This window comes from Zalophus californianus, chromosome 5, assembly GCF_009762305.2.
Source record: "Zalophus californianus isolate mZalCal1 chromosome 5, mZalCal1.pri.v2, whole genome shotgun sequence".
NCBI classification, from domain to species: domain Eukaryota; kingdom Metazoa; phylum Chordata; class Mammalia; order Carnivora; family Otariidae; genus Zalophus; species Zalophus californianus.
This window is the reverse complement of record NC_045599.1, coordinates 132,931,186-132,952,174: the sequence shown is the minus strand read 5'-3', so window position 1 is coordinate 132,952,174 and position 20,989 is coordinate 132,931,186. Positions and strand designations below refer to the sequence as shown.

At 35.5% G+C, this 20,989-nt stretch overlaps 1 protein-coding gene across 1 annotated transcript in view; it reads right to left on the bottom strand.

Annotated features, from left to right (window-relative positions):
* The window catches only part of CDH9 (cadherin 9), a 138,299-nt gene that overhangs the window by 71,762 nt on the left and 45,548 nt on the right, over positions 1-20,989 (bottom strand). Inside the window, exon 2 of the mRNA XM_027605879.1 lies at positions 11,021-11,297. Within this exon, the coding sequence (XP_027461680.1) occupies positions 11,021-11,248 (228 nt within the window). The 5' untranslated portion in view covers positions 11,249-11,297. The remainder of the gene's footprint in view (positions 1-11,020; positions 11,298-20,989) is intronic.

Below are 20,989 nucleotides of genomic sequence, written 5' to 3'. Positions count from 1 at the left end.
AGGCAATCTTGAAAAAGAAGGACAAAGCTGGAGGTGTCACAATCCCAGATTTCAAGATATGCTAAAAAGCTATAATAATTAGAACAGTATTGTACTGGCACAAAAACAGACACAAAGATCAACAGAACAGTATAGAGATCCCAGAAAGAAATCCATGCTTAATTGGTCAATTATTCTACAACAAAGGAGCAAGAATATATAATGGGAAAAAGACAGTCTTTTCAATAAATAGTGTTGTGAAAACTGGAGAGCTACATGTAAAAGAATGAAACTGGGCCATTTTCCTATACCATACCCAAAAACAAACTTGAAATGGATTAAAGACCTAAATGAGGGACCTGAAAACAGAAGTCTCTTAATACAAAACCAGGCAGTAATCACTTGACCATCAGCATTAGCAACATATTTATAGGTATTTTCTTCAGGCAAGGGAAACAAAAGCAAAAATAAACTATTGGGATTACCAAAAAAAAAAAAAACAAATCTTTTTTGACTAGAGCATTTTTTATATGTTCTTCCCATAAACATTGACCAGACAAGGTACTTTGTGGAGATAAAGGCAAGGCAGTGCCTAAGAGCATATCTACCCTTCTCATCTCTGACCCTGTCTTTCTTCTCTGGGCTGGGGATGGTCAAAGATTTTAACTTTCAGTTTGATCTTCTAATTTATCAACAGCAACACAAGTTGTTCTTTGCTAATATTAGACTAACAGAAGTAGGAAGGAAAAAAATGAAAATTTTCTAGTGCCTCCAGTCTATGTAATTTGAAGACAGATACTGAAGTTTCCTGACTTACTTCAGATCTGCCATTATAATGAATTTATGGGAAATACTGACAAAACTTTGTATTTATGATCTTTCATTACATTCCTTTTAATGATTTCCCTAATATCCATTTTATAATAAAATTTCACCATTACTTCATTTACACTAATTTTGAGGTAAAACATTTATATTCATTTGTGTGGAAAACATATTTAGTTCATTGTAAATTAGAATTTAAAATTTATTTTAAAAATCAGTATATTTCATGACAAATTTTGGGACAAATGGAGTATAGTCTATCTTGTTTTGTTGTATATTAGAAAACTGGCTTCATAATATGTAAACAAATACTTTGTCTGTGATTTGACCACGACACTTTTATTTTTTCATGTACACATAAAAAAAGACTTCACTTACTTGAAATGAAGACCTTTTTTAAGACAGTTTAAGACGTGCTTTATTGGAGTAAGCATAGAAAAATCAATGAAGCTTTTTCTTTGAGAGATTTGTAAAAACCTTTATCACAATAAGTAACCTAGTATTTGGGGGCTTTAAAGATATTTAATATTGCATATTTTATTGATTGTTATTAATATGAAATATACTACAGTGACTACAAAGAGTGATTTTTTTAAGCAAGTAAGAACTTAAAAAATGTGTTTTCACAACGTACATCAACATAATTACTGGGAAATAGTTATTGATTGAAATAGAATTGTCTGTGACATTTTTTCCCCTAAAAGTTATTATCCTTTAGCTTATTAAATATACTGGCTGAATTTCAACAGTGTTTGACAGATGAAGAAACAACAAACCCAGGAAAAGTGGTGAATATAAAGAAGGGTTACATGCAAATACATACTTCTGCCTGGTCACTGCCATTATTCCCATATAGTGTTAGGAATACTATATGCGAATGACTTAATATTCCCCTCAAGCAGTTTGCTTCCTTCAACCATCTTTCTTAACATATTGACAATATTATTTCAATTAAAAATCTGAAAAAAGTCATTTAAAGCAGGAACTTAAAACTTATTATGTGGTATTCTTGGGGTACTTTATAAGAATGCCCAGGTCCTTCTTCAGTTCCTCCTGTGCTGTGGAAAAGAAAAATTACTCAAGAAAAGAAAAATGGAATGAAATAATTTTTAACCTTTATGCTCTAAACCATATTTGCATTGCTGACTCAATTTTACAGGACTTCATTTTATACATACATTCACCCACAAGACATTTATTTACAGGAAACACAAGTTTTAATAAGGAAAAAATACATAAGAGTTTTGATTCTAGTCATGGAACATATGTGAGAACAACACTCTTATTGCTGAAATAATTCACTACTTTCAAATTAGTTTAAAAAAAAAAAACTTTACAAAGTCAGTAGATAAAAACCAGGAACAAAAACTGGGAGGATTACTAGCAAATAGGTGATAGAGTGATTACTGTATTAACCCCCTTTCCTTGCAAGTATACTGCATTTCATGTGTTCATGCAGAAGACAGAGTTCAAGCAGAAAGCAGCGGTCTTTATAAATTGAGGAATCAGAGGTCAGGGTTCAGGGATGCCATAGTGGCTAAAAATTGAGAAGAAATCCAGGAATAGAGGAAGACACAGAGGAGAGAGCCCTAAACCATGATACATGCAATACGTATTCTATGTACTTCTAAACTGGCCATGTGTAGACTAAGACTCCAAGGAATCCAAAGAGGAACAGTCTGAAAGTTAAAAATTAAGCAGAGATTGTAGCTATTCCAGATACTAGGAATGAAGAGTTTAAGATTAATGCTCCTTGTAGGTAAATGTATTTGGTAAACACTTTGAGATATCTAATAAAACAGCAGAAAAGTGATAACTTAGGAGCTAGGATGATGTACTAGGATTTTGGGTTACACCACAGGACTAAGGGAATAAACAAATTAGTTTGCCATGAAAATTCTAAAACCCTACATAGAATCAAAGTAGAGTCCCACAATTTCACTTCCTGCTGGGACAAAACTCAACAATCTTCAGAAGAAGAAAACAAAATCCAGAATCTCCACAAAATGTGTTACCCATAATACCCAGTATGTAATCTAAATTTTGTAGAGATTTAAAAAGCAGAAAAATATAGCAAGAGAATAATCAATAGAAATAGATAAAAATAACTCAGATGTTAAATTTAACAGGCAAAGACTTTAAAAATAACTATCATAAGTATATTAAAGAATTTATAGGGCATACTAAAATAATGGGTAAGGAATTTCATAAATTATATGAAAAATCAAACAGAAAAGGAAACCTAGAACTGGAAATTATAGCTTCTGTAATAAAAATATGTAACAGTAGACTGGACACAGAAACAGAAGAAAGAATAAATTTGATGACACTAAAAATAAATTAACCAAATTAAAGCACAGATATAAAAATATATTGAAAAATATATAGTACAGTCTCAATGATGTATGAGAAAATGTAGAATGGCCTAATATACTTGTCTTTGGAGTTCTCCTTCCACTCAAAAAATAGATGGGGCAGGCCATAAAAATAAAAATAAGCATACAATTTAAAAATTTGATGAAGAAAGACCCACTGATCTAAAAAGGCCAGTGAGTCCCAAGCAGGTTAAACAAAACACATCTAGGGGTAACTGAGTGTCTCAACTGGCTAAGCATCTGAATCTTGGTTTCAGCTCAGGTCATAATCTCAGGGTTGTGAGATTGAGCCCTGCATCTGGCTTGCATTCAACATGGAGTCTGCTTAAGATTCTTTCTCTCCCACTCCCTCTGCCCCTCTCCCCAGGAACTTGCACTATTTAAGTAAACAAGTAAATAAATAAAATATTTAAAAAACATACAAATGCACAACAAGGTATCAAAGTACAACCCCTGTTGAAATAGACTGTCAGAGAGCAAAAGACACAGACAGAACCTTCAGAGCAACCAGAGACAAATACACATGACATATAGGGCAACAATGATAAGAATAATGACTGACTTCCTACTAAAAGTAATAAAATCCACAATGCAATGTAGCAAAAATTTTAAGTGCTAAGAGATAAACAAACAAACAATTATCAGGTCAATCTATATTCCTATAGCCAATTAAAATATTTTTCAAAAATAGAAGTGAAATGATATTTTCAGATAAAGAAAAGCTGAGAAAATTTGTTTCCATCAGATCCAAACTACAAGTTATGCTGAAGGAAATCTTTAGGCTGAAAGGAAATGATAGCACACAGAAATTCAGATCAATATGAAAAAATAAAAAGCACTGACTAGAAATGGTAATTACATAAGTAAATATAACATAACATAATATAAAATTGCTTAAATAGTAAAATATTAGTAACATATGGTATAGTTTACAATATATACAGACAGAAAATATATGACAAATACAGAATAAAGACTGACAGAGGAAATAAAATCATATTATATCTATAAGATTATTGCTTTGCATGCTAAAATATATATTTTTTATTTATGTTATAATAGGTTGAAGAATTATAAAGAACAAATTCAGATATTTAAAAAAAAACCACTCAATTGACCCAAAACATGGCAGGAAAGCAAAAACGAATAAACCACCTCTGAGATGTTTACAAGAGCTGTGTTTTAAATAGAATTGCACATAAAGGCTGAAAGCAAAAGGATGTAATTTACAAACTGTACAAACTTAATCACAAATGATTGGTGTGGCTAAGTTTGTATCAGTCAAAGTAAACTTCAAGCAATTAGTATTATCAAAGATAAAAGGTGATATTTCATAACAATAGAGCATCAATTAATCAGAAACTTGAAATATAATTGGCCATGCCTCTAATAATTGCATAAAAATAAATAAAACTTGACAGAGGTAAAGAGAGGAATTAAAAAATGGAACTTTTTAATATTCTTCTCACAGTAAGAATTGGAATGAGGAGATATAAAACTTGTAACCATAGAGAATTGAATAATACCATCATCAAGTTTATATAAGATTGCAGAATACTATACCCAGTGAGTATGTAATATACATTCTTTTTATGTAAGACAAATTTAGCAAAATCATTTTTTAAATTGCATTTTTTCTAAAACCATTAACATGTAATAGCAATAGATCTTATTGTATTTATAGAGTAAGATCAATAGAACATAAACTGTGGGAGAATCTTTTAATTTTTCAAGAAAAGCTTTTGTTATAGAAACCATTGAAGAAGCTAAAACTTCCACAAAATTGCCACCTACAAGTGTATCACTCCCCATTTTAGACAAAAAAAAAGCCTCTTTCCCCTTAGTTTTCCAAGTCACTTATTCATTGATCTTGAACTCATTTTTGTGCCTCTGTTAGTGTATAGTTCTGAGTATGATGATTTATTGTAATCACATCCTGAAAAAATACAGGAAAGGAATTGACTTTGGTGCAACATGTGTCAGGAAAAGGGGATTTTTTTTTAAACTTTCTCTGTTCTTTTAGTGTTTCATAGTGTCAGTATCTCAGGACCCAGAGTGATAAATGCTCAATAGAGATCTATTGAGATAGGAATTGAATATTAATTTTGAGTAAATAAATATATTATGTCAAACATTTCAGGGAAGAAAAAATTAAATCCAACATGAATTCAGAGCCCAAACGTCACAGATGCTAGATGGTAAAATATTAGACCAGAATAATTAAAATTATGCCTTGAATAAGTTGATAGATAGTATAATTTTTTAAAAAGATTTATTTATTTATTTATTTGAAAGAGAGAAAATGAGAGAGAGAGAGAGAGAGAGCACATGAGAGGGGGGAGGGTCAGAGGAAGAAGCAGACTCCCTGCTGAGCAGGGAGTCCGATGTGGGACTCAATCCCAGGACTCCAGGATCATGGCCTGAGACGAAGGCAGTCGCTTAACCAACTGAGCCACCCAGGTGCCCTGATAGATGATATAATTTTAATGGGAAATTCTAGATGGGGAGAATGACAATGGGCTTTTTGTAAGAGGATGCACTTGAGATAGGATTGAAAGCAAGGAGAAGAGATGAAATTATGAGAAAGGGGTTAGATATTCTCTGCAAAAGGCCTGTGAACCTGATAAAATAGAAGTCAAGCATATGGAAGAGGAAAGATTTCTGTTTGCCCAGTGCTAAAGCTACATAGTTGTGGGGACATAGAGCGTAGGCTGGAATAGGCGATGATATTGAATATTTGGGATTCTACTTAAGTGAATCTGGGTTATTTTTCTATAGATACATTGTCCTGGAGATTGGTATCATGCAAGAAACAGTGTGTCATATGTTTTTAAGAATTACAAAAATAGTGGCGCCTGGGTGGCTCAGTCCTTACGCGTCTGCCTTCGGCTCACGTCAGGATCCCAGGGTCCTGGGATCAAGACCCGCATCAGGCTCCCTGCTCTGCGGGAAGTCTTCTGCTCCCTCTGCTTGTGTTCCCTCTCTCCCTGTCTCTCTCTCTGTCAAATAAATAAATAAAATCTTTAAAAAAAATTACAAAAATAATGAAGTCAAGTAAAAAGTCTACTTAGTGCACTAATGCAATGGCACAGTGAGGTGGTGATAGAGTGCTAGCAACAAGGGAATTGGCAGTCAGAATTAAATGATAGCACTCTATTAGAAAAGCAGAGTTTTAGAGAGCTCCATGTGAAATAAGCCTTTGTAGACTATCCAGAGAACCTAGCCTTTAATGCTTAATATTTTTCTCATGTGTTTTTAGCTTTAAACAACTAACCTATAAAGAGAATTTTGGGATACAATGTGCCACTAAATCTGAAATGGCTGCTACATGCACTGCAGCCTAAGTAAAGCTTTATAAAGGTAATTTATTTAGATTTTGAAAAACACCATAATATACTATAAAAATTTATCAAACATCCTTCAGAAACTTTGAGACCCTATTTCTGTTTCTGTACACACCAACCTGCCATTTTCTGAAAGCCTAAGAGAACACTGCCTATCCAAGAAAATTATTTTATGAATGCTTTGGGGAAATATCAATATTTAGTGCTTATGTCTATAACCATAAGTACAAAAGAGAGTCACTCCAGTTTCATCACTCAGTCTGATAGGAACCAGACCCTTGTCCATTTTCCTGTTGGTACTTGTGTTTCCCTTTGTTTTAGTTAACACCTAAATCAGTTGTACCCAGTTGTAACCAAGAACTTGATAAATGTTAAAAATCCTCTTCCATTCTGGGATTCTGTAATTATACTCATGATGATTTCAGCTATGGAATGGTAAAAGTTTTTGAATTAAAACTATAAAAAATATAGGGTTAACTCTATAAAAAATATATATTGTATTTAAATGGTGCCTAGTAATAGGTAGTTCCACGGCACGATGTTGATAACTCTGAGTAAAGCAAGTGCTTTGAATTGAAATGTAATGGTCAATTAAGCTGATATTTCAAATTATTTTATGAACATTATTTTCCATTAGAAGGAATAAACACTATACCTGTAAGTTTGGCATCTCTCCATGTGATAAATGTGTTTTAATTACTAGATGTCAAATATCAATTATCTATAATAAGCATTTTAATTATTAATTAATTATTAATCTGTGACAACTCAGGATTCTCCTAAGGATAATTCCTCAGGATCTAGATCTAATGTGTAAAAAATCAAATGCATATGAAGTTTCTCTAACAGAATAGCAGGAGCCTTTGCTATGCTTCTCGTTAAATTTACTTAAATTCTTCTCTTGAGCAGTATTATTCTTTTGCCTAAGTAATTCAGCCACATGTGTCTATTCAAACTAGAGGGAAACTACATGGCAATTGTCATAACTTAGTAATCCTCTTAAGTAAGAACCAAAGATTTCCCTCATTACAGAAAACAGAATTAATAAATCTCTGATAGCTTCCATGAAAAACGAGCAACCAAAGTTCAGATTGCATTATTGTGGAAACAAAAATTACTCATAATTTAATTTTTTAATATTTTATATTTAAATCCAATAGTTAAAATACAAAAATTACTCTTAATTTCAACATTCCTCACTTTTCTGTCCTGTATTGTAAAAGTCTGAAATGACATACAGAAATATTCTCTAGTTTTTCTTATAAAAATATCATCGTGATTCATTTTGTTGCTCCTCCAGTCCATCCTGACAATGAAAGCAAACTGAGCATTCCACACTTGTGATACATCGATAATAAATTAGTACAAAAGCTTTCAACAGGACTCACTTTCCATGCTGTATGTAAAAACAACTTAGCATGGAATTCTGGGCCTTTTTCAGTAGTGGTCTAACTTCATCTTATTAGACCAGTCTGTGTGTGTGTGTGTGTGTGTGTGTGTGTGTGTGTGTGTTTGTGTGCATGTTTCATATGCATACCGTGCCATATGCTATACCACTTCCTTGGATTTATCCACATGCAAATTTTATTAAATTTTTACTAGCTCTTCTTGCCCTCAAATGCAGTCGCATCCACAATTCTAGAATACATCAGAATTTTGGAGTTAAGGAAATCTTAGTGACAATTTAACCTAACAAGAATTTGAGGTTTGGAAAGTTTAATTAACTTCTAAGTTCTGCACAATTACTGCATGGAACAATCGGGACTGACCCTTGTAAGTTTCATGTTTAATTGCATGTACAAGTATATTTTATTAAATCTTGCTGCTACTACTTTATTATTTGTTTTAAAACTTCTTCCTTTAAATTCAGAATCAAACCCTAAACTTTACATCCAAGGATTATATATCCTTCCAACTTTATACAATTTTATATCACCTATATATTAAAAGAGGTCTTAACATTGTCTACAATACAAACCTTCTGTAAAACTAAGAAAAAATATGAAAATCTCTTTACATTAGAAACTACCTATTCTCTTTGAATCATGGTGCATGGTAAATATGGTTAAGTCATTACATCACACAAAGGTCGCCAATGCAGTGGATCCTAGAAGACAAGGCAAACAGAACAGTGTGGTCGAAAAGAAAACAATTTCTTTGGCGTTCAGAAAGTTAAACCCTCACGAGAACTCGTATGTTTGACCAAGTTGAGGTGTAAAGGCCTAGTTGGTCTCTGCATATGCAAATGCATAATAAGGTAGAAGAACAGGTTAGGAGAGTTAATAGACCCTTAAGGACTTAATAGTAAGAAGTAGTTGGAAGACCACTTTCTCTGTGAACTAAATATATGGTGCATGGCCCATCTAAGACAAGGCCTTACTACAAAACAGAGAAATCATTTTTTTTTCAAAAAGAAGTACACGTGTTTGATTTTGTTGAAGTTTCTCTTTCATATACATGTTGCTTTCCAAGTGTAATTTGAAAATAGTTGACACAGTTTTGGTTTGATTATCTTCATTTGACAAAAATTCTGATTATTATAATGGGTTTGCACTTTTGGTTCAGAATCTGATTGACAAGAATAAATAGGCACAAAAATCGAACACCTCAACTTGTCCATGGGTTAAAAAAAAAGGTTATTTTCCAAAGACAAGTTCTAAAATATTTTATGAAGACTAATTAAATAAAACTATGCACATATTTAGGAACTATTTTTGACAGATTATTGAACTAATTAAAAATAAGCAGGATGGTAAAAAAGATCTAAAGCTTAGTGTATATTTTAAAATGTCAGTGCAATAATGGTGTCTGTTAATCAATGCACATTCAGTTTTTAGAAGGAAGCATTTTTGTTTACAGCTAAGAATAAATGCTTGTAGTAGAGCCTTCATCGCCTTGCATTTGAGTATCTCTGTCTGTGGCTATTCCTCTGCATCTAACAGGATCCAAGGATGGATCTGCATCCAAGGATGAAGCGCTCTGTGAGACCTCGTGAACTGGATGTGCCCTTTATACACTGCCTTAGAAAAAGAATCATAAGGCAATTTCAAGTCCTTAGACACAAACATTTGTCAGTTGAACTTGAAATATCCTGATGTTAGTTATTAACTATAGTGTGGAAAGTGATGTTAAATGAGGGATGCAGGGGGATGCCCTATGACTAATCTGAGGAGAAATAAGAGGGAAAAAGGAATCAGCAAGTGAACTGTATGGGGCAAAATGAGTATGACCTATGGAACCAGGGGAGAGAGATATCAAAAGAAGAGAAAATAATAGGCTTCCGATAAAAGAAGCTACATTTGAAAAAAATACACTGTGACACACACAAAATGAAAAAAATTAGATCAAGATTTTGGCAATTTCACAGAATAAATGTATTTCTGGTTTAAAAGCAATAGGCATGACTTTTGTGATATCAGGTACTTTTTATATTTTTATTTTTGGCCTATTCTATCTTATCTACTTTGTGTCGCCAGTAAGTCAAAAAATACTCAGACCATCACAATCACTTCTAGAGTCATGTGCAAAGAATAAAGAAAATGATATATATGATTTATGGGCAGTGTTAGTATTCATCATTGTTTATTTTGTTTTATTCTTAGAATTTGAAATTAGCTCAGCATTAGGCACATATATGGCATAATGCAGTGGACAAAGGAATTGTCCCATATGTAGAATGGTATGAATGAGGCTGGTAAGGGGAAGATAGATAATAGAAAATTCTGGACATTGGAAAGATCACATCATCTATTTTGAGACAGAGAAGAAACAGGAAGACAAAGGTATGAATCTGTTTTCTCAAAGTTGAATATAAGAAGGGGGAGTTACATAGTCTCTATTGCCATTTGTTCCAGACTGCTAATGAGCACCTGTTGCTGCTGTTGGATGGTTTGAACCACCCTAAAGGTACTGTCTTCTTTCTACTTCTGTTTTCTTTCTCCTTCTAGAATCCTTTGGTCTGGCTTACAGGCAGGAAGTAGTTCACTTTGACTGATACTAAGAAACAGACCATCTAGATAGAAATATTTGTACTTATTCACATACACAGCAAACTATTCAAATCATGATAAATTGTTTATTAGTAGAGACCAATATAATTTTTGACATATTATTGTATTTTTTTTGCCTCACGTAGCACACTCAGTTATTATTTATACATGATGTTAAATTTCAAATGATGTTTTTAAAATCTTTTAGATGCACACACATAAAATTAAGTCATGTGTAGCTGATTAATAATGAATCAAGTCCACAGATGACATTTTATTTTGAGGCTTGCTATGAATACTGACCTGCATTTAGCTACCTGAATAAATCACATTCCCCATTCTACCCTACTGCCAACATTTGCAATATTATGCCTTTGCACATCATAATTAGTCAAATATTTTTAAATAATCATTATTTTAAACAATCAGCACAGGGAGTTGCTATAAAAATAACTAAATTGCTATCACTTTCTAATTGCTTCTGGATTTATCATATGAAAATTCTTACCTTGCCAACATACTGTGTATCTGTACCTGTGTACTCTTCCAACAAGAAGAACTGATTCCACATCCAGCCACGCTTGGTGCGATGTAACATTTTACCATCTTCTTTTGTCAGATCCACTACCATTTTGCTTGGTAAATCACTATTAGCTTTTTCTTGTAGTGGGATAGCATCAACTGTATGAAACATACAGGTCCAGATGAATAGTGATAGGCAGTAGTAAGTCCTCATTATAAGCAACTTCAGCAGGATGTCAAATTCAATATACTGTCTAATTCCCCTGAGGAGTAGAGGGAGAAAAATGGTTTATTAGGTTTGTGTTTCATTTTCACATAACCTGTAAACTATAAAACTTTTCTAAATGTTATAAAATTTTTATAAATAATATATTATTTATGCATTATTTTTCCGTGTTACATCAGTGAACTATCATTAAAACGTCACATATCACAGGGCTAGGTAAGGAGATACATGTAGCAGAAATAAACAGGAAATTCACAGCTGACTTTAATATCACTGTATTGCGGCATATAAATGAGAATGTATTTGTAATTTAAAATACTAAGTATTTGAAAAAAATTAAGCCCTACAATATACCAAAGATTATACTGAGTGTTCCTAAAGTCTTTAAGACCAATAAAATGAATTATTTATTAATATATACATATATATGAGCTTCTATATTTTAAATAACACTTTTCTGCGCACAGTTTATCTTTTACAATGTTTCTTCTCCTTGTCCTATTTCCCCTCTTCTTCTTCCTTGTTCTTCTGTAACAGGATAAGATGTGCCTTCAAGGCAAATTAAATTATACCAAATGTACTTTGGATTGTGTCTTTCAATACCTAGCACTGTACTATATTGATCCTTTATAATTGATAACTATACTTTTTCTAACAATCTGTTGAATAAGTTACTCAAATTTATTAGAGTCTGAAGAGAGCATGCTCTAAATGGAAACATATTACCTGATCATTAAAAATAACAACACATATTTATTTCCTAAAATAATAGGAAAAAGGAGCACACAAACTGGTATGGCAAAATTAGATATGGGGGTCTCCGCTAGGGGATAATTTGATCGAGAATTTTGCAACAAACAATATCTCTTGGTTGAGATAGTAAGTTGATTCTTCTTGAGGTTAAAAAAAATGATAGTTCATTTGGTATTTCAGAATTAATTTTATTTATTAACAAATTGGTTTTATTTGTGAAACATTTTATTCAGAAGATATGAAATATTAATAATGCTGCTGCTGGTAATGATTTTGGTAAGCAGTTGAAACCCATCAAACTAGGATAGGCAAAAGAAGAATTCATTGGATTATCAAATCAAATTAAGTGTGGAAAGGAAGGAATGAAAGGAGCAAAGAAGCAACTGGGCCTTTTGTGCTCATGAAAACAAGAATCAGGGGCTTGGGTACTTTAGTACTATTCTCTCTCGCTCACTCCTCTCTCCTCTCTTGCTTTCAGCTAAGCCTCCTCAACCTGATGGAATAGAGGAATATATAAAGTTCAGATTTAACATCTTCCAAGCCAGAAAACAACTGATAGTATTTTCTAATTTGAGTCTGAAAAATTATGGGAATGGACTCTAATTTACCTGGCTTAGGCCAGATGCTTAACACTGGACCATACATCTCTAGAGTCAGTTGTTATCAAGGCATAAAGGTCAAAAACATGCCTCTAGCTTGGCTTTATCCCTTACTATCTGTGTGATTTGGGGATATTTACTCGGTCTCAACTACTTCTTCTTATAAAAGGAGAATAATTAGTATCTGACCTACAAGGTATTGTTATTCACTTTATTTTGAACTCTAATCAATACAAAGTAATAGTTATTTGTATCATAAGGACTTTATTTTATTTAACAGCATATAGCTATAAGAAAACTGAGGTGAGGGGCGCCTGGGTGGCTCAGTCATTAAGCGTCTGCCTTCAGCTCAGGTCATGATCCCAGGGTCCTGGGATCGAGCCCCGCATCAGGCTCCCTGCTCTGCAGGAAGCCTGCTTCTCCCTCTCCCACTCCCCCTGCTTGTGTTCCTGCTCTTGCTATCTCTCTCTGTCAAATAAATAAATAAAATCTTAAAAAAAAAAGAAAACTGAGGTGTGAAGAATTTAAGTCATTTAAGAGTTTAAGTAATTTGACAAATGTACAGGTAGTAAGTATTTGACACACAGCCTTAAACAGTATGTTTTACAAAACATAAAAGATAATATATGTAAAGAGGTTAATATAGTGCTAGCATTCAAATTTTCAACATGTTAATATCATCATCATCATCATCATCAACCATGGTTGCTTCTATTATAACCATATAGACAATGGTGATTGGCAGATAATAGTATGGATGCTTGCTATGGTCCAGAGCTATTGGCTCTATCCAGTCCATATGTACTCTGATTTCCATACCCGTTATTTAAAAAACATCTTACTTCACAAAATACACATATATGGTCACAAATCCACACTCTGAAATGAGAGAAATCAAAATCACATTACTTTTTGACTCTGAAATCTCAAGTAAGGCTACTTATCTTTTAGCAAGACTTTATGTGGCTATTCATAATCCTGTAAATTACAGGAAATTGGTAAATTTAACCACAACAGATGTAAAACTCTGAAATAAATACCAGAAAACTACAGTGTCAAAAAGGGCCTGGAAAAAGTGCAATGGCAAAGTACCCTGTAGTGGCCACTGGCTCAGAACATGCCCTGCATTTTGTTGAACAGTGTTGGTGCAGTGGGAAACAAGTAGCCAGAGAATTTCAAGGACAGCTGGTGTCTCACTTTGATAAAATACAACAAATTCCTTATCTGACCACCCTGGTCATCTGTTTTTTCCCCACTGGGAGATCTCTTTTGACCATCATCCTTACTGACCACTCTTGCAAGAGAAATTGGAGAGCATTCTTCATTTCCTGTGGTCTGTTATTACTCTGATGCCCATTTTGGGTGGAATATAAGCCGTTAAGCAGAAAAATCCAGTTGTATTAGATGGAGCCAGAGACTTAGGCAGAGGCCAGGATCCTGCAGGTCTTTGTGAGCTGGAGTAAAAAAAATTGCATTCATTTTCAGTGCAATGGAAATCAGTTGGAAGAGTTTAACACGAAATGTTTAGAAAAGATCAACTTGACTGCAGAGTGGGAAATAGTTGGAGGATAGGCAAGAAATCCGGTTAAGGAGGGAGCTCAGTTAGAGTCTATCTCTCTAGTCAAGAAAGAGATGGCCAGGGCATATAGAGAAGTGGTTTTTGTTGGACACCGATACTGTGGTCAAGTTATCTTTCATTCTTTAATATGCACACACACACATGCACATACATTGCGTGCACTACAATTTCTGCATGCTTTTGCCTCTAAAGGCCTGCACCTGCAACTCTCTTTGGAGGACTTCCCTTGGCTACTTGGAACCATTTTGCTCACATGCACAGGGGGCCTAAAGTGCCTACAAGTTTACATTCATCTCCCATGAAATCCCTGAGCCGTTGTCTAACAGGTGCAGAGGTATGGAAATTCACACTTTATTTCATCCCATAGTTCCCCTACAAAATTATGCTAAGGCTGGAACTTCAAAATCACACCCTATTTGGATTCTTCTTTCTGTACTGCTTTCCCATGCTCCCTCTCACTTCCTGACCTGGAAACAATTTATTAACTCCATCACTTGCATATAAATCCTCACCTCAGGATCCACTTCTTAGGTCTCAGGACCTAAGATGTGAATATAATCCACATAGTAACATATCAAGAAGAGTAGATACTACCTTCTCATGTATTAATTATGGAAAGTGCCAAAAAAGACAACTAAAATATAACTTTTAGATTGTTAGTTTGTGAACGGAGTAGATTATTGTGCCATTCTGGGGAGTGTTGCTTATAGCAGAGAAAAGATGATCTATTAGAAAAATGAAGAATCAAGTTTTTTTCTTATTTGTGGTCACTTTTATTCTGCTACTACTGAAAACATTTCTGCTATTAGTCGTAGGAAGCAACATGATTCACTGTCCTATTAATCTAATTTAATTTAATTTATATACTTATGACAACTCTTTAAAATGGGTTCTTCTATAATCCCTCATATTATGATAAGGAAAACTGAGGCACAGAGAGGTTAAATGACTTGCCCAAGTTTATGTAAGTAGAGACAGGAGAATTGAGAATTAAATTCAGGTACGTCCTGGCATTGGACTCCACTTCATCTGTAAGGCTGGCAACCAGCATTTATTCTAACTTAACATTCTATGTTCTAGACACTATTCTGAGTCTTTTTTTCAAGCACTGTTTCTTTGACTCCCATCACAGAAATGCTACAAGGAAGGTATGAAAACATTAGACAAAGAGTAAGCTGAGGGCTGAGGCTTTGCTTGTTGAAGTAACCTATTAATATCACAAGGTGGTAGGCACCAATGGGGAAGGTGGAAGGCATCCAGGATTTCAATTCTGTTGGACTGATGTCAATGCTTCTGATATTAATTGTACTGCTGCTAAGTAATGTTGCTCCATATGCACCCACCTGGGGCCTCCTTCACATGCTCTAAGCACTTGCCCAATTTAGGGTCTTTATTCACAATCTAACCTGGTACAGTCTTACTTGGTTCATCCAGAGCCATCTCCCATTTCATTATTTTCAGTCAGTCTCTCTATCATATTCTGCTTTCTTGCAGAGTCTTCCATAACAACTTTTTCAAAAACAGCGTATCCTATTTTGGTTTCTATTGATTTCTTTCATACCATCCATTTATTTACTACAAATTGTTTACCATGATTTTAATGATGTCTTTCATATAGTGGATTATATGTTTATTGACTGTTTCCTCTAGTTGTGGTGTAACTTGTATGGTAGTGGGTTATTTGTAAATCACTGTGTTCTGCGTAAGATAGTTATTGATAAACAGTAGGTACTTAATATGTATTTATAAAATTAATTGACTCATGCTTAAATAGATAATCCTCAACTTGAGTCTGAGATCACAAATGAGATTGACTTAATAGTCCATTGCATAGGGGGAGGAGCAAGATGGTGGAGTAGGAGACCTGGATTTCATCTGGTCTCAGGAATTCAGCTGAATAGGGATCAAACCATTCTGAACATCTACGAACTCAACAGGAGATCGAAGAAGAGAGTAGCAACAACTCTCTGAACAGAGAAGCGACCACTTACTGGAAGGTAGGACGTGCGGAGAAGTGAATCGGAGGCGAGATTCGGGAGGATAGATGGCGGGGGAGGGGGCCTCCGCCAGCGCTTCTAGCAAGTGCTAGAGCAGCGCAGCACAAAATCGGAACTTTTAGAAGTTGGCTCCGCTGAAGGACGTCGCTCCAGTGGCTAAGCAGGGGTGGAACCCTCGTGGGACAGTGTGGTCTCAGGACCCTCGGGGTCACAGAAAGACCGGGGTTGCCTGAGTGCATCAGAGCTCCAGGGTATCAGAGCAGGTTAGCTGGCTGCAGAGACAGAGCTGAGGCGTGGGCTCTCAGCTCAGGGTGGCCATAAACTGTGATCGGCGACACAGTTGGGCCACTGCTCCTCCAGCAGGGACCCAACAAGCGGCAGATCTGAGGAGACTCCCCTTCCTACCCCAGGAGGAGCGGCGCGGGAGCGCATCGCAGGGATCTGCTGGATTTGGAGACTCCACACGGGGTCGGGAGCCAGAGATAGAAAGGCTCAGTCACAGGCTGGGTGAGCACGGACTGCGGCCAGAGACTGGGGAGACGGGAGTGACCGACTGCTTTTCTCTGGGGGTGCACTGAGGAGCGGGGCCCCGAGTTCTCAGCTCCTCCGGGACAGAGATTGGGAGGCCGCCATTTTCACTCTGGTCCTCCAAAGCTGCACCGAGAGCTTGCAGGGAACAAAAGCTCCCAAGAGCAAACCCGAGCAGATTGCTTAGCCTGGACCGGCAAGGGCGGGGCAATTCCGCCTCCGGCAAAGACATTTGGGAACCATGGCAACAGGCCCCTCCCCCAGAAGGTCAGCACAAACAGCCAGCTAGCCAAGACCAAGTTTACCGATCAAGGAGAACGGGGGAACTCCAGCGCTAGGGGAATACTGCACATAGAATTCATGGCTTTTTTACCATGATTCATTAGTTTTTCAAAGTTAATTTTTTAACTATTATTTTGAATTTTTCTCTTTCCCTTTTTCAACCAACATCTTATCAATCCCTTTTTTAAAAAAAATATATTTTTCATTTTTAGAGTCATATTTTATCCCTTCAGAGTAGTTACCCTTATTTTTGACATACATATATAAGTTGTTCTCTCTTTAAAATTTTGAGATACAGTTTCTTCTGACAGATCAAAATATACCCTAAATCACTAGTGTATGGCTTTGTTCTAGTCTCCTGCCTGATCACATTCTCTCCCTTTTTTTTCTTTTCTTTTTTTTAAATCTTCCTCTTTCTTTTTTCAAACAACTTCTTATCTTATTAATTCCTTTTATAAAATCTTCTATAATTTTCATCTTTACAGTCACCTTCCATCCCTTCATTGTATCAACCCTTATTTTGTACATATATAAGTCTTTCTTCTTTTAAAATTTTAGGAGACACTTTCTTCTAACAGACCAAAATATGCCCAAAATCTAGTGTGTGGCACTGATCTATGCACTAGCCTGATCATATTTGATCATATTCTGGTTTTTTTTTTTGTTTTGTTCTGTTTTTGTTTGTTTTTATCTTTTTCTTCTTCTTTTTTTCTCTTTCTTTTTTCTTTCTTTCCCTTTCTTTTCCCCTGGTTTCAGACTTTTCTGATTTGTATAGAGTATATTTGCTGGGCACATTGTTAACCTGTTAGCATTTTGTTCTGTCATTCACCTATTCTCGTCTGGACAAAATGACAAGACGAAAAAAATCACCTCAGCAAAAAGAACAAGAGGTAGTACCGTCTGCCAAGGACCTACTCAATACAGTTATTAGTACAATGTCGGACCTAGAGTTCAGAATCATGACTTTAAAGTTACTAGCTGGGCTTGAAAAAACCGTGGAAGTTATTAGAGAAACCCTTTCTGGAGAAATAAAAGAACTAAAATCTAACCAAGTCGAAATCAAAAAGGCTATTAATGAGGTGTAATCAAAAATGGGGGCGCTAACTGCTAGGATAAATGAGGCAGAAGAGAGAATCAGCGACATAGAAGACCAAATGATGGAAAATAAAGAGGCTGAGAAAAAGAGAGATAAACAACTACAGGATCACGAGGGCAGAATTCGAGAGATAAGCGATACGATAAGACCAAACAGTGGGATGCCAGAAGAAGAAGAAAGAGAGAGAGGGGCAGAAGGTATATTGGAGCAAATTATAGCAGAGAACTTCCCTAACGTGGGGAAGGAAACAGGCATCAAAATCCAGGAGGCACAGAGAAACCCTCTCAAAATCAATGAAAGTAGGACAACACCCTGATATCTAATAGTAAAACTTACGAGTCTCAGAGACGAAGAGAAAATCCTGAAAGTAGCTTGGGAGAAGAGATATGTAACCTACAATGGTAGAAACATTAGATGGCAACAGACCTATCCACAGAGACCTGGCAGGCCAGAAAGGACTGGCATGATATCTTCAGAGCACTAAACGAGAAAAATATGCAGCCAAGAATACTATATCCAGCTAGGCTGTCACTGAAAGCAGAAGGAGAGATAAAAAGCTTCCAGGACAAAAATAAAAAATAAAAAAATAAAAAAATAAAGCAATTTGCAAACACAAAACCAGCCCTACAAGAAATATTGAAAAGGGTCCTCTAAGCAAAGAGAGAGCCTAAAAGCAGCATAGATCAGAAAGGAACACAGACAATATACAGTAACAGTCACCTTACAGGCAATACAATGGCACTAAATTCTATCTTTTGATAGTTACCCTGAATGTAAATGGGCTAAATGCCCCAATCAAAAGACACAGGCTATCAGATTGGATTAAAAAACAAGACCCATCAATATGCTGTCTGCAAGAGACTCATTTTAGACCCAAAGACACTCCCAGATTGAAAATGAGGGGGTGGAAAACCATTTACCATGCTAATGGACACCAAAAGAAAGCTGGGGTGGCAATCCTTATACCAGACAAATTAGATTTTAAAACAAAGACCATAATAAGAGATGAAGAAGGACACTATATCCTACTTAAAGGGTCTATCCAACAAGATCTAACAATTATAAATATCTATGCCCCTAACATGGGAGCAGCCAATTATATAAGGAAATTAATAACAAAAGCAAAGAAACACATTGACAACAATACAATAATAGTGGGGGACTTTAACACCCCCCTCACTGAAATGGACAGATCATCTAAGCAAAAGATCAATAAGGAAATAAAGACTTTAAATGAAACACTGGACCAAATGGACTTCACAGATATATTCAGAACATTCCATCCCAAAGCAATGGGATACACATTCTTCTCTAGTGCCCATGGAACATTCTCCAGAATTGATCACATCCTAGGTCACAAATCAGGTCTCAACCGGTACCAAAAGATTGGGCTTATTCCCTGCATATTTTCAGACCACAATGCTTTGAAACTAGAACTCAATCATAAGAGGAAAGTTGGAAAGAACTCAAATACATGGAGGCTAAAGAGCATCCTACTAAAGAAAGAATGGGTCAACCAGGAAATTAAAGACTTAAAAAAAATCATGGAAAGCAATGAAAATGAAAACACAACTGTTCAAAAGCTTTGGGATACAGCAAAGGCAGTCCTAAGAGGAAAGTATATAGCAATACAAGCCTTTCTCAAGAAACAAGAAAGGTCTCAAATACACAACCTAAACCTACACCTAAAAGAGCTAGAGAAAAAACAGCAAATAAAGCCTAAACCCAGCAGGAGAAGAGAAATAATAAAGATCAGAGCAGAAATCAATGAACTAGAAACCAAAAGAACAGTAGAACAGATCAACAAAACTAGGAGCTGGTTCTTTGAAAGAATTAACAAGATTGATAAACCCCTGGCCAGACTTATCCAGAAGAAAAGAGAAATGACCCAAATCAACAAAATCATGAATGAAAGAGGAGAGATCACAACCAACACCAAAGAAATACAAACAATTAAAAGAACATATTATGAGCAACTCTATGCCAGCAAATTAGATAACCTGGAAGAAATGGATGCATTCCTAGAGGTGTATCAACTACCAAAACTGAACCAGGAAAAATAGAAAACCTGAACAGACCTATAACCACTAAGGAAATTGAAGCAGTCATCAAAAATCTCCCAAAAAACAAAAGCCCAGGGTCAGATGGCTTCCCAGGGGAATTCTACCAAACATTTAAAGAAGAATTAATACCTATTCTCCTGAAACTGTCCCCAAAAATAGAAATGGAAGGAAAACTTCCAAACTCGTTTTATGAGGCCACCATTACCTTGATCCCAAAACCAGACAAAGACCCCATCGAAAAGGAGAATTACAGACCAATATCCTTGATGAACATGGATGCAAAAATTCTCACCAAAATAGTAGCCAATAGGATCCAGCAGTACATTGAAAGGATTATTCACCATGACCAAGTGGGATTTATCCCTGGGCTGCAAGGTTGGTTCAACATCCGCAAATCAATCAACGTGATACAATACACTAACAAAGGAAAGAACAAGAATCATATGATCCTCTCAATAGATGCAGAAAAAGCATTTGACAAAGTACAGATCCTTTCTGGATCAAAACTCTTCAGAGTATAGGGTTAGAGGGTACATACCTCAATATCATAAAAGCCATCTATGAAAAACCTACAGTGAATATCATTCTCAATGGGGAAAAGCTGAGAGTTTTTCCCCTAAGGTCAGGAACATGGCAGGGATGTCCACTCTCACCACTGCTATTGAACATAGTATTAGAAGTCCTAGCCACAGCAATCAGACAACAACAACAAAAAATCAAAGGCACCCAAATCGGCAAAGAGGAAGTCAAACTCTCACTCTTTGCACATGATATGATACTGTATGTGGAAAACTCAAAAGCCTCCACCCCAAAACTGCTAGAACTCGCACAG